This window comes from Pyrus communis, chromosome 16 (assembly GCF_041283825.1).
Source record: "Pyrus communis isolate YQ-2024b chromosome 16, ASM4128382v1, whole genome shotgun sequence".
NCBI lineage: Eukaryota > Viridiplantae > Streptophyta > Magnoliopsida > Rosales > Rosaceae > Pyrus > Pyrus communis.
The window spans coordinates 1,545,146-1,563,051 of NC_142580.1; the positions used below are offsets into that span (position 1 = coordinate 1,545,146).

Genomic DNA, 17,906 nt, shown 5'->3' on the forward strand with positions numbered 1-17,906 from the left:
CATCAAAAATCTGCTTCATGATACCTTATTGGAAAATACTGTTCCACATTCCAACTCACACAACCACATGATTTGATGATTTCGATTGTGACTGGAAACACCACAAGTGACCACAAACGCAAACACGTTTAAAATGAAACTCAAGAACCCATTAACTTCAAACTCGGATTCTTTCAGTCATTCGTTTCACATGCAACGAAGATTGACATAACTAAATCATACCGTTTCTAGGTAACAAAACAATACATTTTTAGTGTCTGGAATGGATTGATAACACCCTGTATTCAACGCATGATTTGAAACGAAAAATCAGTCACTTCTACCCTAAGAATTGTCCAATACAACCCAATCCAAGGCACCAATCAAGCCACAATGTACACCATATGAAATGCATTATAAACTGGAAATGCAAGCTTAATGAACAGATGCTGACACATTTGCCTAAGAAACTGATCGAATTCGAGCAAAGAAAGCAAGGAAAAGGCTAACTACTATGAAATCCATATCCAATCGCTACTTTTGGTTATGTTTGGCAACACACAACCAACTTTTGCAACAAAGACAATGTGAAACGATCCGTGTTTGGAAGCAATAGCAAGTTCACTAATATCCAACAAAGATGATATAAATTGTCTCTACCATTTCAAAACGAAATTTAGCTCATAATTTCCAGTGACGAAAACCCAATCCAAACAGAAGATGGAAAAATAAATAGATCCAAATTAGTTCATTAAAAGGAAAACTAACATCCCATTAGAACTTCCCTATCCACTGTTTCATCAGCTACATCTGACCCTCAAGTTTTCCGATGACTCAATCGTGGAGAGTGCCCAAGATGTCTTCGTCCCTGTATAAATGGAACCTGCAAAACAGCCAACCAACCAAAAACCCAAACAAAAAATCATAAATCTCAGAACCCTAATTCACTAAATTACACAAACAGGGCAGAAATTAGCACAAGAGACGTACTCTTTGTCACCAAGCTTCACTTGGGTGCCGCCATACTCGGGCAAAAGAACTGTATCGCCTTCCTTCACGGCCACCGGAATCAGATTCCCGGCCTTGTCCTTGGCTCCTGGTCCCACAGCAACCACCTTCCCTGAGTTTAGCTGCGCCGATTGGACCAATCAAAACCGTTAAAATTCAAATCAAGATAAAACCCTAAACCCTAAATACATTTATACCAAGCAAGAAGATGATATCATGAAATTTACTTTGGTGGAGGACTCGGGGAGGAGAATGCCGGCGGTGGTTTTGGAGGGCGGGATGATTTTCTCGATCAGGACGCGGTTGAGAGTTGGAATCAAACGCCTCGCCATTTGGGTGTCTGTTTCTGAAAACAGTGGAGCTACTGGCTTAGGGTTTTGGGGGAAGAGGACGATTGCTGATGGTTTAAAATGTGAGGGTTTGGAGAGGAGGGGACTGCTTGTTGATCAAGTTCGAGGGATAGTGGAAGGTTCTAGGTCTTAGGGTTTTTGGGGTTTTAGGCGCTCGGTGCTGTGGGTCTGGGTCTGATATTGGAGCTCGGGCCTTTGTTTAGTTATGTAAATAATCCAATGCTTAGGCCTTTTTTGGTAATGAACATAGCCCAATACTTTTAGGCCTTGTTCGTACTTTTGAGTTTGGTTGATTAAAATCTTAGATGGAGATCTGAGCCTTGTTTCAGTGTTTGACCAAAACATAATGTTAAGGAAATCAAATTTTTAAACAAAATTCAGGTTCATGAGTTCGAGTTACTTTGGAATTTAGGGTTTTGTCCGAGTCATCCGTAAGCCCACAAACAAAAGTTAAGACCCATGTTCATTTTAATTGGATAAGTAGGGTCCAGTCCGACTCACCAAACAAGCCCCTATATGTTACCGAAACGGAACCCATAAAATTTGATACGTGTCTCTTATATTTTGGTTGTATCCAACAAAAGTATCGGATTTGTATATATTTATTACAATCATCATCTCAGCAGTCAGATAGTTATTGTATTAATACATAATATTCACATAAATTATAATTAATCGTTAGATGATTATTATATTAAATACATGTAAGTATTGTGGCCAATTCTCATTGCCTCGTTCTTAAACTGAACGTTTAAGTTATAGGTATGTGATCGGGTTTGCCCTCCCCATCCTTATCCTCGCATAATCTCATTCCCATTCTCCGTTCCATTCACCATCCGAAATTCCCCATTAAAAACCCGTTTGGGAATCGAAGAACATATAACTATAAGCATTACGTGGAAGAGTCGATCATGGTGCCTTTATTAGAAAGCAATGTGAGGAACTTTTGAGTCTATTCCTTGGAAAAAGATACCTCAATTAGGCTTGACAAGCAACTAAAGTTGATCAACATTATCATGCACAGCAGCACAAGTCATGACAACCTGACGACCTGACCGACACAAGAATTCCAGGCCACACCTAATGCTCATGGTCACTTCGATCAATCCAGCAAAAAGTACTTCATGCATGTAAACTTTTCCACCACTTATTTGTTTTGTGCCAAAACAAAAAAATATATAAAGGACCATAAACTTTATGACTATATAATGGTTGACGTACATTAGGTCCCCATAAGCATTCTGCAATCCCATTGGTCATTGGCCATGCCACCTCCATGCATACGTGATAGGGTTCGGCGGTTCCCACTGAAAGGGAAGGAGCACATATATTTGCTTTTTAGGACGATCCCATCTTTCCAGAAAATTTGATCGATGCTTTGTTATCTTGCAAAGACATGCAACTTTTTTTCAGCGTGTGGATCGGAGTGTGGTGCTTATGATTTTCATGCAGATCCTTAGCTGTATTTATTGTTCTCCACCCCGATCAGAATGTTTGGGATGAGTTGCGTGTACAGTTTGTATTTATATTGTTCAAAGGGGATATGGATGAACATGAACCATTCAACATTGCTTTAAGGAAATAGAAAGCCGAACCCACCATTGCCACAGAGAGCTGGACATGATACGCTACCTAAAATTTAGGGTTTTAAACAGTCAAAGCACTCTAGCAAAGATAAGACCCAACTTAACACGACTTCATCACAAGCAATGTCATTCATAACCTTTCAAAAGCAAATTTAAGTGGAACTTGTTAGATGTCCGTATTTTCCATTTTATATTTAAGTTGCACTTATGGTCCATTATAAAATGGCAACAACTACAACAACAAAGTCTTATCTTACTAATTGGGGTTCATTGTATAAATCTTAGAATGTCATTGTGCTCAATTTTCCGTCAAGTCTTCCGTTAGTTTCAAGTACCATATCTTTTCTTAGAATCTGTTTCCAAGTCTTTCCTATCCGTTTTGCCCTGAGCCTCTATCTCATAATCACATCATCTAACCGAAGCATTTATAGGTCTTTGGTTCATATGTCCAAATCACCTTACCTGATTTTCTCTTATTGTATCTTTTTTTTTGGTAAAATTCTCTTATCGTATCTTCAATTGCGGTCACTCCTACTTTACCTTGGATATCCTTATTCTTAATCATGTCCTTTCTCGTATGCCCACACATCTAATGAAGTATTTTCATCTTCACTACCTCATTTTTTGCACATGTTGATGCTTGACCGCTCAACATTATGTCTGGCCTTTTGACGTCTTATAAAATTTTATCTTGAGCTTTAGTGGCATACCTCGGTCACAACACCCGATGCACTCTTTCACTTCATTCATCCAACTTGTATTATATAGCTGAGATCTCCAAGTCCCTTCTTTTGCAAGATATATCTAATATAGCGAAAGTGCTCACTCTTTGGTACTTCCTGAACTCCAATTAATCCTCACCTCTACCATTTTGACCCCCATCCTTGCTGAACTTGCACTCCATATACTCTGTATTGGACATACTTAAGCAAAGGCCTTTAGATTTTTAAGCTTCGCATTTACTCTCTTATCATGCGTTTCATCTATCAACATTATACCATCTGTGAAAAGTATACATTAAGGAATATAATCTTGAATATATCCTGTTATAACAGGATAAGAAGAAACTTTATAGGTATCGACGAGTTTAGGTTTTATGCGCTTGTTATCCGCGTTTAGGGTTTTGGATTCTCCAGCTGGAATTGGATTAAACTGTGTCCTTATGACAAATACGTAATCAAACTAATCATCATCCACTGTAATGACTTGTGAGGTCATTCACTTTCAATTGTACGTGTTCCAATAACTTAGGTGACTCGTGGTTTCTGAAGCTTCTTATGGCTAATAATGCTAGGGTTGGCTAAGAACTGGCTTAGCACAAGATCACCGAAGGGCATTGAATAATATGGTGGGAGAACCATATGGTGTGTTTGATGAACTAAAGCATGATCATGATTTCCTGATTGAAATTTTTTTTGCGTGGAATCCACTCGGTTTCCATGTTGATCCATCTCCTTCAATGGTTTGACTGATGATGTGAGAATCCTGCAATACATCAATTTATGACATCAACGGCTTAATTTATCAGTTGAGTGTACGTTGAAGAATTTTAAAAAAATTAATGAATGAATATGAGACACTGAAAAGACAACATATCTAATGCAAGACTCCAAACTTAAATACAAGACGACAAACATATTGTAATGATCAACTAATTTAGCATGCACCTAAAATTTTCCTCGTTTAAGAAAGGAAAAATTAGAATTTTATCCCAAAGCCAATATATAGGTATGCCACCTTCACACCACTATGTGCTGCTTTATTACAAGAGAGATTTTTCAACGTGTCGAGAATACGGTCGATACATTAAATGATATGATACAAGTGGATAAATACATAAAAAATACATTTCGAACCACTTATATTATGACACTTAGTATACCGAACCGTAATTCTGACTCACTAAAATATTTCTCTTATCATAAGATCCTGCACTTTCTTTTAAGGTGTATGTGGGTCCTCTCTCATGTACCGGAATCCACCTTTTGCACCACTTTGAAAGTGATTTTTTTTTTTTTTTTTTTTGGAGAACACTTTGAAAGTGATTAGTCAAATAAGAAAAGTAAAACAATCTGAATATCAAGTGGACGTGCCGGAGTGGTTATCGGGCATGACTAGAAATCATGTGGGCTCTGCCCGCGCAGGTTCGAATCCTGCCGTCCACGTTTTATTTTCTTTATTGTCGTTTTTAATTTATTTTTTTTTTGTTGGTGTCTTTAGTAAGAATTCCTTCATTCCCTCTCAAATTATTTTTCTCTACAACAGTTTTAAAATTGTTGTTTTAATTAAATGTTCTCCAAAACGTGATGTTAAGGATTTATTCCATACCCATTTATTTTTTTTTTTTTTTCAAATGGAGGGTATTTGGATGTTGCCACTGATTTTTTAACTATATATCTATTTTGTGTCGTTGATTTTCTTATATTGTTTTACCTTTCACACATCTCTTTTTCTCTTTCACACATCTCTTTTCATTTTCGGCCGTTAAATCAATGAATTAAAAATGATCAAATAACATAAATTAACAGGAGGTGTGTGAGAAGTAAAAAAGAATGTGAATTCATATAAAACGATATCTTACTAACATATTAAACATTGTCGTTATTCATATAAGTCAAATCTGACTTTATCATCTATGAGTAGCTTACAAATAACCTAAAACGAACAATCCAACTTTGGGGTTAGTACTCGACCGGTACTGATTAAGAACATTAATAGAGGGGAGACCCATGGAAAAGCTAGGTTTGCTAGTTCAGAATCCATCTCCACTTTATGTCGTACATTCACTTACCATTTTTTTTGCCAAGTCGTCTTTAGATATAATGATTCAAAGTTTTAGGCCATGATGAAAAAGTAGGGTTTCAATGTTTAAGGAAAAATCCAACATTATTCTCTGAGTTTAGTGCCACTTGAATCTCCCATAAATATTCGAAGGGTCCTACTTTTCTCTTTCAACTAAACCCTAATTTGCAAAGGTGTCTTTGGTATTCGGAATATTTCAGTGGTCGGGCTGCCTTTGTTCATTGGCATTTTCGTAGCCCCATAACCTGTAAAAACGGAAGTTAATTAATTAAAAATTATGAGGTAAATGTTGAGCTAATTTTTCAAGCCATACATATAACTACGGGTTCTGAGCCGAAGCTTGCTTCAACCCTAAATTTTGGAATTTTCTATTTTTGGTTCAGAAATTTATTTGATTGGATATTTTTGATATTTCTAAAACCTTAACTTTTCTTTTTTTTGTTTCTTCATATAATCTAATTGTTTTAGATTTTTGGGTTTTGTTAGATTTCGTATTTTTAATGCCTTAATGGTATAGTACTTCCTGGTTTTCTTTGGAAGCAACAAGGTTTTGATGATTCTTTATTTCTCTAGGGTTTGATTATCTGGACGTTTCCCTGTATCTAGTTTCAGAGTAGGAAAACTAATTAATCTGCCTCTTTATCGACAAGATATAGAGGATGATTCCTGAGTTGGAAATAGTTCCTCGTATTTTAATGGAGAATTCAACAACTGCCTAAGCAGATTGTAGATTACTAGCATTGGAAGGCGAATTGCATCCAACCTGAGGAGGATGAATTTTGGTATGTGTTTCTAGAACCCTACTTTTTTCTGATAATTGTCCCGTGTTTTAACTAATTAATATTTTTTATTTTTTTTTTAATTTAGATTTTAGATTGGTATTGTTGTTGGGAATTCGTTTATACTTTTCGGGAGAGAGAGTCTTTTGAGATTCGTAAATATTGAAAGAAATGAAGAAAGTATTTTCTTTTAGGGTTGTTGGAAAATCTTAATAAACCAGATTAAGTCTGGATAATAGCTAGGGAATTATTAGTTGGTGCTCCTGTCAATGTTTCTTCTTGGTTAAATGAACTAAACTTTCGGGTAAGGTCCTCAATTTTGAATAAAACATTTCTTACAGATGTGCTAAAAAGAAAAGAAAAAATGCTACACCAACTATACACGCACATTATAACAAACTTGAAAAGTTTTTATGTTATAATTTGAATGAATTCGTAATACTATTTCACATCGTGCCAATGTAGCAAACAATAATTTTCCCTAATAGATGCAAAGAACAAGGCACAGTCTCAAAACAATCAGGTAGATTCAACCACATATATTATTATATAATTATATTTTAGCTCATCCTCCATAAATATTCCTTCTGGCAAATCCATGCAAAATTTAATAAAATGGCAAATAAATTTTTATTTTCTTTTGGAAGGGGCAAATAAAATTATGTGCCTTATATTCCAATCTCCATAGGTCTAAAATCCTCTCTGCCATAGATGCTATTTGATTAATATGTACGCAATGAAACTTAAAAAAAAAAAAAAAAATACTTAACAGTAGGAATTAGTTCTTATGGTTTTAACTATTAAATTGCAAGAGCACCATCAAAAAATAATTACAAGGAATATGACTTGTTCATCAAAATCCTAATCCCAAAGTCATGACAAACAAGATTCCAACGCTTTTATTATGCGCTACTTTGATTCTATTCATACAAAATTTTGAAGCACACAAAGAATACCAAGCTAGCTATCACTCAATCTCGTGAATCTTTTGTTAAGTAAACAGTATTAAAATCCTAAGTCTTCAACTTAGCTAGTATCTTTGGGTGATGAATTAGGTTATGGTAAAACTTTGATATCTTAAATTTACATACTTCTTAAGTTGTAATTATCACTTTTTATTTCTTTGGTCCAATTGTCATGAAGACTTAAAGCCAAATTTGGTTGTTCTGGGCAATCACGAAAGCAAGGTCTTCCTCCCTCCTTCTCACGGTTTACAGATTTTATTTACTTACGATTATTTACAATCTATGTCATTATTCAAATCATCTATTGATTGAACTCCACATCACTTTTAATTAGTACCATAGGATGTTATATGTATATACACATACATTTTGCTAGTCTCGACCAAAAAACACGTGATGTTGTCCTCATCTCCTATGGTTTCTTTCGAGCACAAATTAAGTTGGCTCTTGCAGGTCTGTGTTTTCAGTGGAAATCTCATAGCTGTTGACTGTAGTTTACAGTTAAACTATTCACTTGTCGAAACAAATGGGAAATCTCATAGCTGTTGACTGTAGTTTACAGTTAAACTATTCACTTATCGAAACAGATGTTTAAACCGCTCACTTACCTGAATATCCTTAATTACATTCCAAAGTTCTAGCAAATATCTGTCTTAAAGTTAGTCGGAATGAAACTAAAGGTGATTGATGTTTTTACTTAAAGATAGACCTTACTTTTGGATAAAAGAAAATGGAATAAATCTGACAGAAAGTATTGAATTCTTTTTTTTGGCAGAAGAGACGAATATGGAGTTTTTGGCATCATATTGTGGCACGTCATAACTGGAAACATGTTCTTGAGCGTGCTTATTTACCCGAAATTAAGTTAAAGACAAAATAACGTAATTGGGTTTAGTAAAGTCAGTTAGGTCATTGTTCTTTCTGCATTCGATTTGAAATCCCACTCTGCATAAGTTAGGTTGCAGTCGGATTTCTCTCTCCGTAAAGTAGATTAGAAAACCAAACGAACCTGAAAGTTTATGCAAAGCCAAACAATTTGAGAATAATAGGCTGCTAATCCTGATTAGAACAAGCAACCGACCTAAACCGAACAATAGATGAAGTGATATAAATATAATGTATATATCTCCATATATATTTATATATACGTACTGCAACCCCGACTCTCTTCTTCTCCTCTCTCTCTCTCTTTGAAAGATTTGAAAGTTTGTAACTTCTGTGTCTGCATTTAACATGGCCAGCAGCTGCTGCAACCGTCCACATAAAATTCATAAACAGTTTTGGACAAATGTGCACAATTATTAACACACTTTCGTCTTCCACCCCATAATTATTTCTACAAACTGATCATATTCAAGAACACAGAGCATATCCCTCAGAATATTCTTTTTGTCGATCATCTTCCTCAGCCAACCAGTCCCAACCCTAAATTTGCATGGCACACTCCGTTATGTGAAGTTCTTCAATGTCCATCAATCTTTTTCCCTTCAAAATTAAAGCACTTGTGCATATATACATATATACAGATGGATAGATATACGGGTAATGGGCAGTGAGAGGTATTTGCCTTTCAAATATCAGGTCTAGTACCTTTCAGCAATATTTTCTACTTGTAAGCTTTCCTTTTTTTCATCTCCTTCCTCCTCTATTCTTTTTGCAGATTCCCCCTTTTTTTTTTCTTTTTTTTATTCTTTGACCACCCACTAGCCTAGCTTAAATGTACATATATGTGCAGGTAGTGAGTGCTTAGAGATAGGTGAGTGATTAATTAGAGATAATTAAACATCATGAGTGTCTTGTCATCAGCAGTAATTACAAAGAGTTGTGGGGGCTGGTAGTAGTAATTTGTTTTATAGCGGTCCTTTGGAGAAAGTTGATTGATGGGAGAAGTCTCCCATGATAAAAGAGAGGATTGCTGCTCTCCCACAAGGATTAACATCCAGGAGCAGCAGTCCACCACGGACATGCAGCAGCAGCAGCACCATCACTGCATGGAAATCCCAATGGGGATGGAGTTGCACAAAGTAGTTGCCCCGCCTTACAGAAGCACTTTTCGTAAGCTGCTGGCCAAGCTCAAAGAAACATTCTTTCCAGATGACCCTCTTTACCAATTCAAAGGTCAGCCACCAAAGAAAAAATGGATTCTTGGAGCTCAGTATGTCTTTCCAATCCTTGAGTGGGGCCCGAATTACAGCTTCAAGCTCCTCAAATCAGACATCATTTCTGGTGTCACCATCGCCAGTTTAGCCATCCCTCAGGTACTTCAATTATTAGAACTTAATCTTTACTTTTACTTTTGATTTCAATGTATATGTGTTAGGCTAGTTGATCAGGACACAAAGCCGGTTCGGGTACATTTGCTTAGGCCTATTGGTCAGGACAATGTTTAAGCCGTTCGGCGAGGTCAATGTCTTAAGTCGGTTTGTCTGGTCAGTCTGTTAGCCTAGTAGGCCAAGACAATGTCTCAGGCCGATTGGCCTGAATGGCGTCTTAGTCCATTTGGCTAATACAGTGCGTTAGCTCCTCGTATCCGAGTTTGAATTGTTTTCCTGAAAATTAAATTAATTCAAAAAAACATAATATCGCCTCATCAACAACCCTTTTTTTTTCCTTTTTCTTCAGGGAATCAGTTATGCTAAGCTTGCGAATCTACCTCCGATTGTGGGTCTCTGTGAGTAATTTATTTCTGGTATTTCTTTGCATATTCATACGTATCGACTGAAGTTTCTTTACCCCTTCTCACAATTTTTACTTCTGTTGCATTTGTAAATTGTTGTGATGGAATTTGTAGATTCCAGCTTCGTTCCTCCTTTGCTGTATGCTGTCCTTGGAAGCTCAAAGGATCTTGCAGTAGGACCTGTTTCCATTGCTTCCCTAATCATGGGATCGATGCTCATGCAAGAAGTATCTCCCACCAAAGAACCCTACTTGTTCCTCCAACTTGCCTTCACTTCAACCTTCTTTAGTGGCATCCTCCAAGCTTCCCTAGGTTTATTAAGGTAATTAATCCCCCTCCTAATTTTTGAGACAATCGATACTGGGGAGGGGGAATCAAACCCGAAAGTTTCGAGTCAGGGGTTGAATGCTCTTAACCAACTGAACTGCTATGGTTTTGTATTTTTTGTTTCCGAGAACCCGAAAATGATTCAAGATTGATGTGTGCAGGCTTGGATTTATAATCGATTTTCTTTCAAAGGCTACTCTACTTGGTTTCATGGCCGGAGCTGCTGTGATAGTCTCTCTACAACAGCTTAAGAGTCTCCTTGGAATCACACATTTCACCAAGAAAATGGCAATCATCCCTGTTCTTAGCTCTGTTTTTCATGAAAGAAAGGAGGTATTAATTTCAGTTAAACAGTGATTACTCTGAATAAAGTGTTTAGCTTTCCTGGTAATAACTACAGAGCGACCAATTTTTTTGACCATTTTTATAAATTACATGATGTGATGATTGATGATTAAATTCATTTTTTAAATACGACCTCAATCATCAATCACTATATCATGTGTTCTGCAAAAAATGTTCTAAAAATTTCATCTTCCTATATACATTTTCTGTATATTAATCATATTTTGTGTCATTTTCTTCTGTTCTTGAACTAATAATTTGGGTGCTTTTTTGTTCAGTGGTCATGGCAAACCATTGTAATGGGCGTTTGCTTCCTTGTGCTGCTCCTAATCGCAAGACACGTTGTATGTTCTCCCTTCCACTTTTGTCTTAAAACTTGTCTTCTTCTCGGATATTTGGTTGGTAGTATCACAATTAATCACATATTGTCATGTTAAAAAAATTTTAAATTGGCATGACAACATATTATTCCCTTGCGCATCGCTACTGTGACATCTTTGATTTTCACCATGCATTATGTTAACTTGATTAACTAAATCATTAACATCGATTCATGATCGTTATAACAACATTTTCTCTTCATTGATACATAGCACTAAGTGAGATAGAAAATGAATAATCAAAATTAAAAATAAAATATTTAAAAGTTGTGAAAATCAAATTTAACGGCTAAAACATTAACATTGAAACTAAACCCGTTATAACAGTTCAAACTTCAAAGTCAATGATGCGATTTTCAAATGTGTTTTATGATGATATTGGATTGGTGTGCGTTATTTTACCCACTCCACTATGATTTGAGTTGATCAAATTGTCACACACCACTGCAATTTGCAAACAAATACTTTATTCAAATTCTTGTATTCGGATGTCACCGTGGCGGTGTCTCTGGTACATGTAAGTCCGTCTCGAGTAGAAAAACTGACAAATTTAATTAACCTTCACATTGTGTTGCGTGCCATGGAATGCAGAGCATAAAGAAGCCAAAGCTGTTCTGGGTCTCAGCTGGAGCCCCTCTGGTGTCTGTGATCATTTCCACTGTGATTGTCTTTGCATTCAAAGCCGATCGCCATGGCATCAGTGTGGTAAGTTGTTTGCTTGCTCGGACCCACACTCCACCATCCATATCTGGACCCACACCAAATTCTAAGATGTTCATTTTCTTGAATTTTTATGTATTGGCAGATTGGAGAATTAGAGAAAGGACTGAACCCACCATCATGGAACATGTTGGTTTTCCATGGATCCCACCTTGCACTTGCAATCAAGACTGGGATTATCACTGGCATTATTGCCCTCACTGTAAGTTAAAACCTCTGTATCATCGGTACTATATCGATATCATTGTGACCAACAAAATGTATGGATACATTTTTTACGGTTTTGATTGGTTTGACTGATTGATTTTTGCATCAACTTTGTAGGAAGGTATTGCAGTAGGAAGAACTTTTGCTAATATAAGAGAATACAGAGTGGATGGAAACAAGGAGATGATAGCAATTGGGATCATGAACGTTGTTGGCTCCACCACTTCCTGCTATATTACAACAGGTTCACATTCATTGATTATAGATCACAAATTAATAATATTCAACTGAAAGACGCTATTCAGACTCTCTCGAAAACAAGTGCACTTGGACTTGTTGATACTCATAATATTTTATCTTCATTGTGTTATACTAGGTCGAAAACTACAACGTGAGTTTTATGGCAAAAATTAAAGCGTCAGCAAGCTTAAGTGAGACTTGCTTTCGAGAGAGTCTGAATAGCAATCTTCTTTCCATTTACAAAAATTTTAGAATAGACCGACCCATAGCATAGATTATTAAGTGAATGAACGTCTAGATGTGCGGTCAAATATCAAAACCTAGGGATCCAACGACCAAAAATCTCGATGCATACTATTCTTCGGTCCAGAGTAGAAAACCCTAGAATTTGATAACAACGTTTTTATTTTGATGATGGATTTCAGGATCATTCTCAAGGTCAGCGGTGAATCACAATGCTGGAGCAAAGACAGCAATGTCGAACATAGTAATGTCGCTGACAGTTATGGTGACACTGCTGTTTCTGATGCCTCTGTTCCATTACACTCCCAATGTAATTCTGGGTGCAATTATCGTGACTGCTGTGGTCGGCCTCATTGATGTCCCAGCTGCTTACCACATATGGAAGATCGACAAATATGACTTCCTAGTCTTGATCTGTGCCTTCTTGGGAGTCATCTTTCTCTCTGTCCAACAAGGCCTCGCCATAGCGGTAACTACACAAACAATGAACCGTAATTATTTTTTTCAGAACTGGTTATAAGAAAAGACGCTAAAGAGACTATAAGCCGCATGTAAACCGCAGTTTTAGTGCGCAGCTATTGTTTGTTTAGCGTCCCTCCGAATATATTTCTTTTATATGAAGTTTGTTGCCGGTTTGGTTTGCGCATATTTTCCGATGTAACCCTAATGATAGGTTATTTGACGACATGAACAGGTTGGGATATCGGTTTTCAAGGTTTTGCTGCAAGTGACGAGGCCGAGGACGGTGGTGTTGGGAAACATACCGGGAACGGACGTATTCAGAGACCTGCACCAGTACAACGAATCGGCAGTGAGTGTGCCTGGTTTCCTAATCATACTCATCGAAGCTGCCATCAACTTTGCCAACACTACTTATCTCAATGAACGGATTTTGAGATGGATAGAAGAAGAAGGTGACGGGAACAAGGTTGAAAACATTAGATTTGTTGTTGTAGATATGTCAGGTAAAGTTTGCTAATCTTGAGCATCAATTCCCTCCTCTTTCAAAGACAAGCTTAATTCGCCGGGATGTCACAACATTCCAAACCAATCACGCACTCTAGTGCGCTTTAACTTTTCAACTTGGCAGTGCGTTATTAGCTTGAAATGTTGATACAGTGACATACCTGTTGCATGAAGGTTCTTCCCGCCAATTGGGTATCTCACATTTTACTAAGCCGGCAGTTAAAACGGCTCCTTTGTGTCCTTTTTTTTTTTTTTTTTTTTTCAGCTGTGAGCACAATCGACACAACTGGGATCACACTTTTCGAAGATATAAGGAAATCAATCCGAAAGAAGGGGATTAAGGTAAGTTGGTTAATTTCATGTCTACATATACGTTGTTCTTGGTTTGGATCTTAGGTACCGTAAATTTGACAGTAAATAATGAAATAATTACAGCTGGTGCTGGTAAATCCACTGGCGGAGGTGATGGACAAACTGCAGAAGGTGAATAACGGAGACGAAGAATTCATGCTTTACTTGTCCGTCGGAGAGGCAGTGGCTTCTCTGTCGATGGGAATGAAGAATTCAAACATGTACAATGAAGAAATGCAGGCCCATGATGTTCCCTAATTATCTTTTAATTATACTCCTAAATTCAGACAGCATGATCCAAAATAACGAGAAGTTTTCAGATATATAAAATGAACCATCATTACACGTTCCCCGTCTTTGGTAAGATGTTCCTAGTTCTAGACAAATAATATTGTCAAGTTACCTGTAATTTTGTGTGTAAGTTTATTTTACGTTGCCGATCTTAAGCTCGAAAAAAAAAGGCCAAAGATAGGGTGTCAGGTAGTTGAGTACTCTGTTTCCACGTCAAATCCCATAGTTTGTATCTTTAACATTCTGTATCACTATGTAGTTTTTGTGGGTCGTTGATTCCCTTAGTGCAACTAAAGTTTTCTCCATAACTCAATACAATAGCATGTGTTTTTGTACACTAAACATGGAGCATTACTTGCTGGGCAAGTGATTTCTGCAAACTTATATGTAATCCGTAATTTATAGTTAAATTGAAATATCGCTCGAATAAAAAAACATATGAAGTACAACAGATTAGTGTGAGATATGCATCAAACTTTATCATAAAGACAGGTGCAATTGAGCTGGGCTTGAATGGGCCCAAGCCCAACTAGTCAGTGTCGTATTTATCCAATATTTATCGTATAACAACAGGCTCGCAAAGACAAAAAATTCTCTATCATATTTATCACAAGCACCACGCTGTTTTCTGCAAACTTAAAATCCTTTCAACGCCGAAGGTAACTTGTCAGGATTCTTCTGGAAATATGCAGCAATGGCTATTAGAATGATGAGTATGATGACCCATAAGCTCAACACTCCTCCTGCAACCAAACCAAACAGAATTATGTCTCATACTTCATGAACTCAAAGTGCAACGACGTGAATGAACTCGATACTTGTCCCGCCATACAAAAGGTGTTTTCGGGTGGATATAATGGACTCAAAATTTCCCATTTCAACTTTGCATTTATTCATCAACTATCGAGAACTCAAGGAGGTCACCAAAACCGTGTGGTGTTTTAATTTCTAAGTTCTGTGATAGCATAAACGATGGAGTGTGTTGAATTTGGTTGCTTATATCACTAGAGCTCTGAACAACCGGATCGGCCTCCAAACATAGGTTCAGGTTAGTATTTTTTATTACCATGATGACTTTATCAGGTTGTAAGAGCAGTTCAACAATTTGCAAGAATAGCGTTGAGGATATGTTATTGAATTATCCCACAAAAAATTATGGTAGGCACTTACCATTTTTCTTCTCCTCCTCAAGTGTGGACACCCTTGCACTTGAATCCAGGGATGCCGAAGCCAAAGCTCTGTATTTAAAACCACACTTCACTAACAGTTCAAGGGGTAGAAGAAACATAAAGTTGAGGCGTTGTTTACCTTGAATCATGTGAGAAACTCAAAGCAGTTACGAAGCCCATGTGTGCTTTCTTAACCACTTTATGAATCCGCATTCTGGTTGGATTTACTATAACAAGATCTCCACCAGTTGTCCCACTGCATTTTCATCAATCAAACGTGTTACTTTTCTCCTTTATCCAGAAAACCAATGCAATTACTGTTAAAATGATGATCTCAAACGACACCATATAAAGTCTCATTCAACACATTGCACTATATGAAAAGCATCTCGAAAAATGTTAAACAGTAAGCTTGTAATATAAATTTTACCATGCAAGGAGTTTTCCGTCAGCTGAAACATCAAAGGTGGAAATAATGTCTTTACTAATAGTCTTTGATCCAATCCTCTTCCAAGTAGTCATGTTCCATGTTACAATGCTTCCCGATTTATCTATATTATACAATAGACAGATAAAAATAATTAACTCATGCAGAGGTAGAGCAAGAGCAGTTATCCAGAGAACAGATGAATTGTTTTTCACTTACCTGCAAAATATAAAATATGACCCCCATTATCAGTTACAGAAAATCTGCAACCGCAAAAGACCTCATCCTGCATGTATTATACGCATTGGTTACATTAAATGAAAAGCGTGAGGAACCTCTAATTCATATTTAATGACCAAGAGGTCACACCAGAAAGGTAGGTTAAATGATTCACAACAATGCAGGGATAGAGGTGTCAATGGCTCGATATACATTTTTTAGTTGGCGTCCAATAAGCTTACAACTAAATAGTAAATACGATGCATGCACCCAGGTCAATCTACAAAGTTAAAGATAATTTCAATCCACATAAAGTTGAAAACCAAATATTTTTATCAGGAAAGAATTTCAGATATTGCTAACCTTTTCCGGTGGTAGAGAAGCTACAACAGTAGATGAAGTTACATCCCACACCCTACCAGGGCCTCTATCTCCTAAGGAGACGAGAAATTTCCCATCAGGGCTGCAAGAAAGCCAAGCCAGATCATCAGCAACTACAAGTTACAAATAAAAGACGTACAAAGTAAGTTTTTCAATGCCGCCATTAATGCAAACCTGAAATCTAATTGCTTCATTGTGGTATGAGCTTTATCTTCGTCGAGAATAATCTCCATGCTAGGCCACTTGAAAACCCTTAACTTGCCATCCTGTACTGCACCAAATGAGAGCATCATTATACGGTATGCTATTCAACATCAAATCTAAAAACAATCCAGAAAACGCAAATGTTGATACTAATACATTTCGACAAATACAATTGAAAGTTGAAACCAAACTAAAAAGGTGAAGGAGGAGCCATACCTCGCCTCCAGCAGCAAGCAAGGTACCGTCTTTGTCGAAAGCCAAGGCTAACTGTTGTCCAACATCTTGCAATTGCTCCAGCACTCTCTCAGACTGCCTCAAAGCCAGTTTAGGAACTTGGTTGCTTTCTTCCTCCAATTCAAACCACCTGCAAAAGGAAATGTATTTGCATATATCCTACTGCTCATGAACCTAAATTGGCAATGTGCAGACTTTCATTTTAAAAAACATAGTAAATCTGAGCTAGATAAAGACCTGCAACTATCAGGGAAGGAGCAAACGAGACCGCTACCGGCGGGGTGAACCGCCATTCTATACGGCAAAGCAGAGCTAGTGTTGAGCTTAGCCACCTGAAAAATCAAACACCAGACACTCCAATTACAACAGGTAGGCACTCCACTTACATATATGCAAAAATTGGAAGGGTGGGATTGGGGATTGAAGTATTACCGGTTGACTGGAGAGAGAAACGGAGGCGGGATCGAATTGGGCGACGACGATGGCGTTTGGGACGCCGCTGCGGCCCTCTCCGCCACCGCCGGAGAAAACGACGTGGTTTTGGTTGGAATCGAATTGGGCTAATTCAGTCTGGGTCTCAGTCTTCTGCGTCTGAGTCTCGGTTTCCTTTTGGTCGTCGCCGGCGTCGTCTTGATCCTGGTCGGGTCGTTTGGATTTGCCGAGGCCGGGGAGCCAAGCGGCGGCGTAGAAGGGGACTCCGTACTTCTGGTAGTTGTTGGGAAGGTCCATTAGCAATTGGGGATTGTTTTTCAGATCAGATCTCTCTCCCTTTCAGTGTAACCGTAGGTCTCGTTCACCGATCCATATCTGTTTTGGCGTTTGCAGTAAGTCCTTGTCTGAAAATATCGGAGCCAAACTGAATAATATAGTGTTTTTTTTTTTAATAATTGGCTTAGATCTGTTTTGGCGTTATTGTTAATGTATTCACACCGTACGTTTTGTGATCGACTTCTCATGCTCGTGAATCATACAACTTGAGGAGGTTGAAATGCGATTCTTTCCATCGTCATAAAAATTAAATTGTCGTGACAAAACCACTAACCGATTATTTCTTTT

The 17,906-nt window shown here is 37.5% G+C and overlaps 3 protein-coding genes and 1 non-coding gene across 5 annotated transcripts; 2 read left to right on the forward strand and 2 right to left on the reverse strand.

Annotated features, from left to right (window-relative positions):
* Nucleotides 1-620: 620 nt before the first annotated feature.
* LOC137732016 (10 kDa chaperonin, mitochondrial) lies at nt 621-1,451 on the reverse strand. Its single transcript, XM_068471298.2, has 3 exons — nt 1,215-1,451; nt 970-1,109; nt 621-862 (listed from the first exon to the last, which is right to left on the reverse strand). Exons 1-3 carry the CDS (start codon nt 1,317-1,319, stop codon nt 814-816), a joined length of 294 nt encoding a protein of 97 aa, XP_068327399.1. The 5' UTR covers nt 1,320-1,451; the 3' UTR covers nt 621-813.
* Nucleotides 1,452-5,006: 3,555 nt separating this feature from the next.
* TRNAS-AGA (transfer RNA serine (anticodon AGA)) lies at nt 5,007-5,088 on the forward strand. Its single transcript has one exon. It is a non-coding gene; the product is annotated as a tRNA-Ser (tRNA).
* Nucleotides 5,089-6,199: 1,111 nt separating this feature from the next.
* LOC137730805 (putative sulfate transporter 3.3) lies at nt 6,200-14,558 on the forward strand. 2 transcript variants are annotated; one of them, XM_088688041.1, is made up of 13 exons: nt 6,200-6,507; nt 8,245-9,727; nt 10,092-10,140; nt 10,261-10,468; nt 10,635-10,806; nt 11,097-11,162; nt 11,790-11,903; nt 12,004-12,120; nt 12,243-12,369; nt 12,791-13,077; nt 13,303-13,573; nt 13,840-13,916; nt 14,010-14,558. In XM_088688041.1, exons 2-13 carry the CDS (start codon nt 9,350-9,352, stop codon nt 14,181-14,183), a joined length of 2,040 nt encoding a protein of 679 aa, XP_088544167.1. In that variant the 5' UTR covers nt 6,200-6,507; nt 8,245-9,349; the 3' UTR covers nt 14,184-14,558. The 2 variants fall into 2 exon arrangements, with proteins under 2 accessions (XP_088544167.1, XP_088544168.1); XM_088688042.1 differs by lacking the exon at nt 6,200-6,507 and having other exon boundaries at nt 8,437-9,081; nt 9,205-9,727.
* Nucleotides 14,559-14,669: 111 nt separating this feature from the next.
* LOC137730806 (SEC12-like protein 2) lies at nt 14,670-17,796 on the reverse strand. Its single transcript, XM_068469780.2, has 10 exons — nt 17,283-17,796; nt 17,088-17,182; nt 16,833-16,980; nt 16,587-16,678; nt 16,395-16,494; nt 16,032-16,098; nt 15,816-15,936; nt 15,525-15,641; nt 15,387-15,454; nt 14,670-14,959 (listed from the first exon to the last, which is right to left on the reverse strand). Exons 1-10 carry the CDS (start codon nt 17,577-17,579, stop codon nt 14,853-14,855), a joined length of 1,212 nt encoding a protein of 403 aa, XP_068325881.1. The 5' UTR covers nt 17,580-17,796; the 3' UTR covers nt 14,670-14,852.
* Nucleotides 17,797-17,906: the final 110 nt, after the last annotated feature.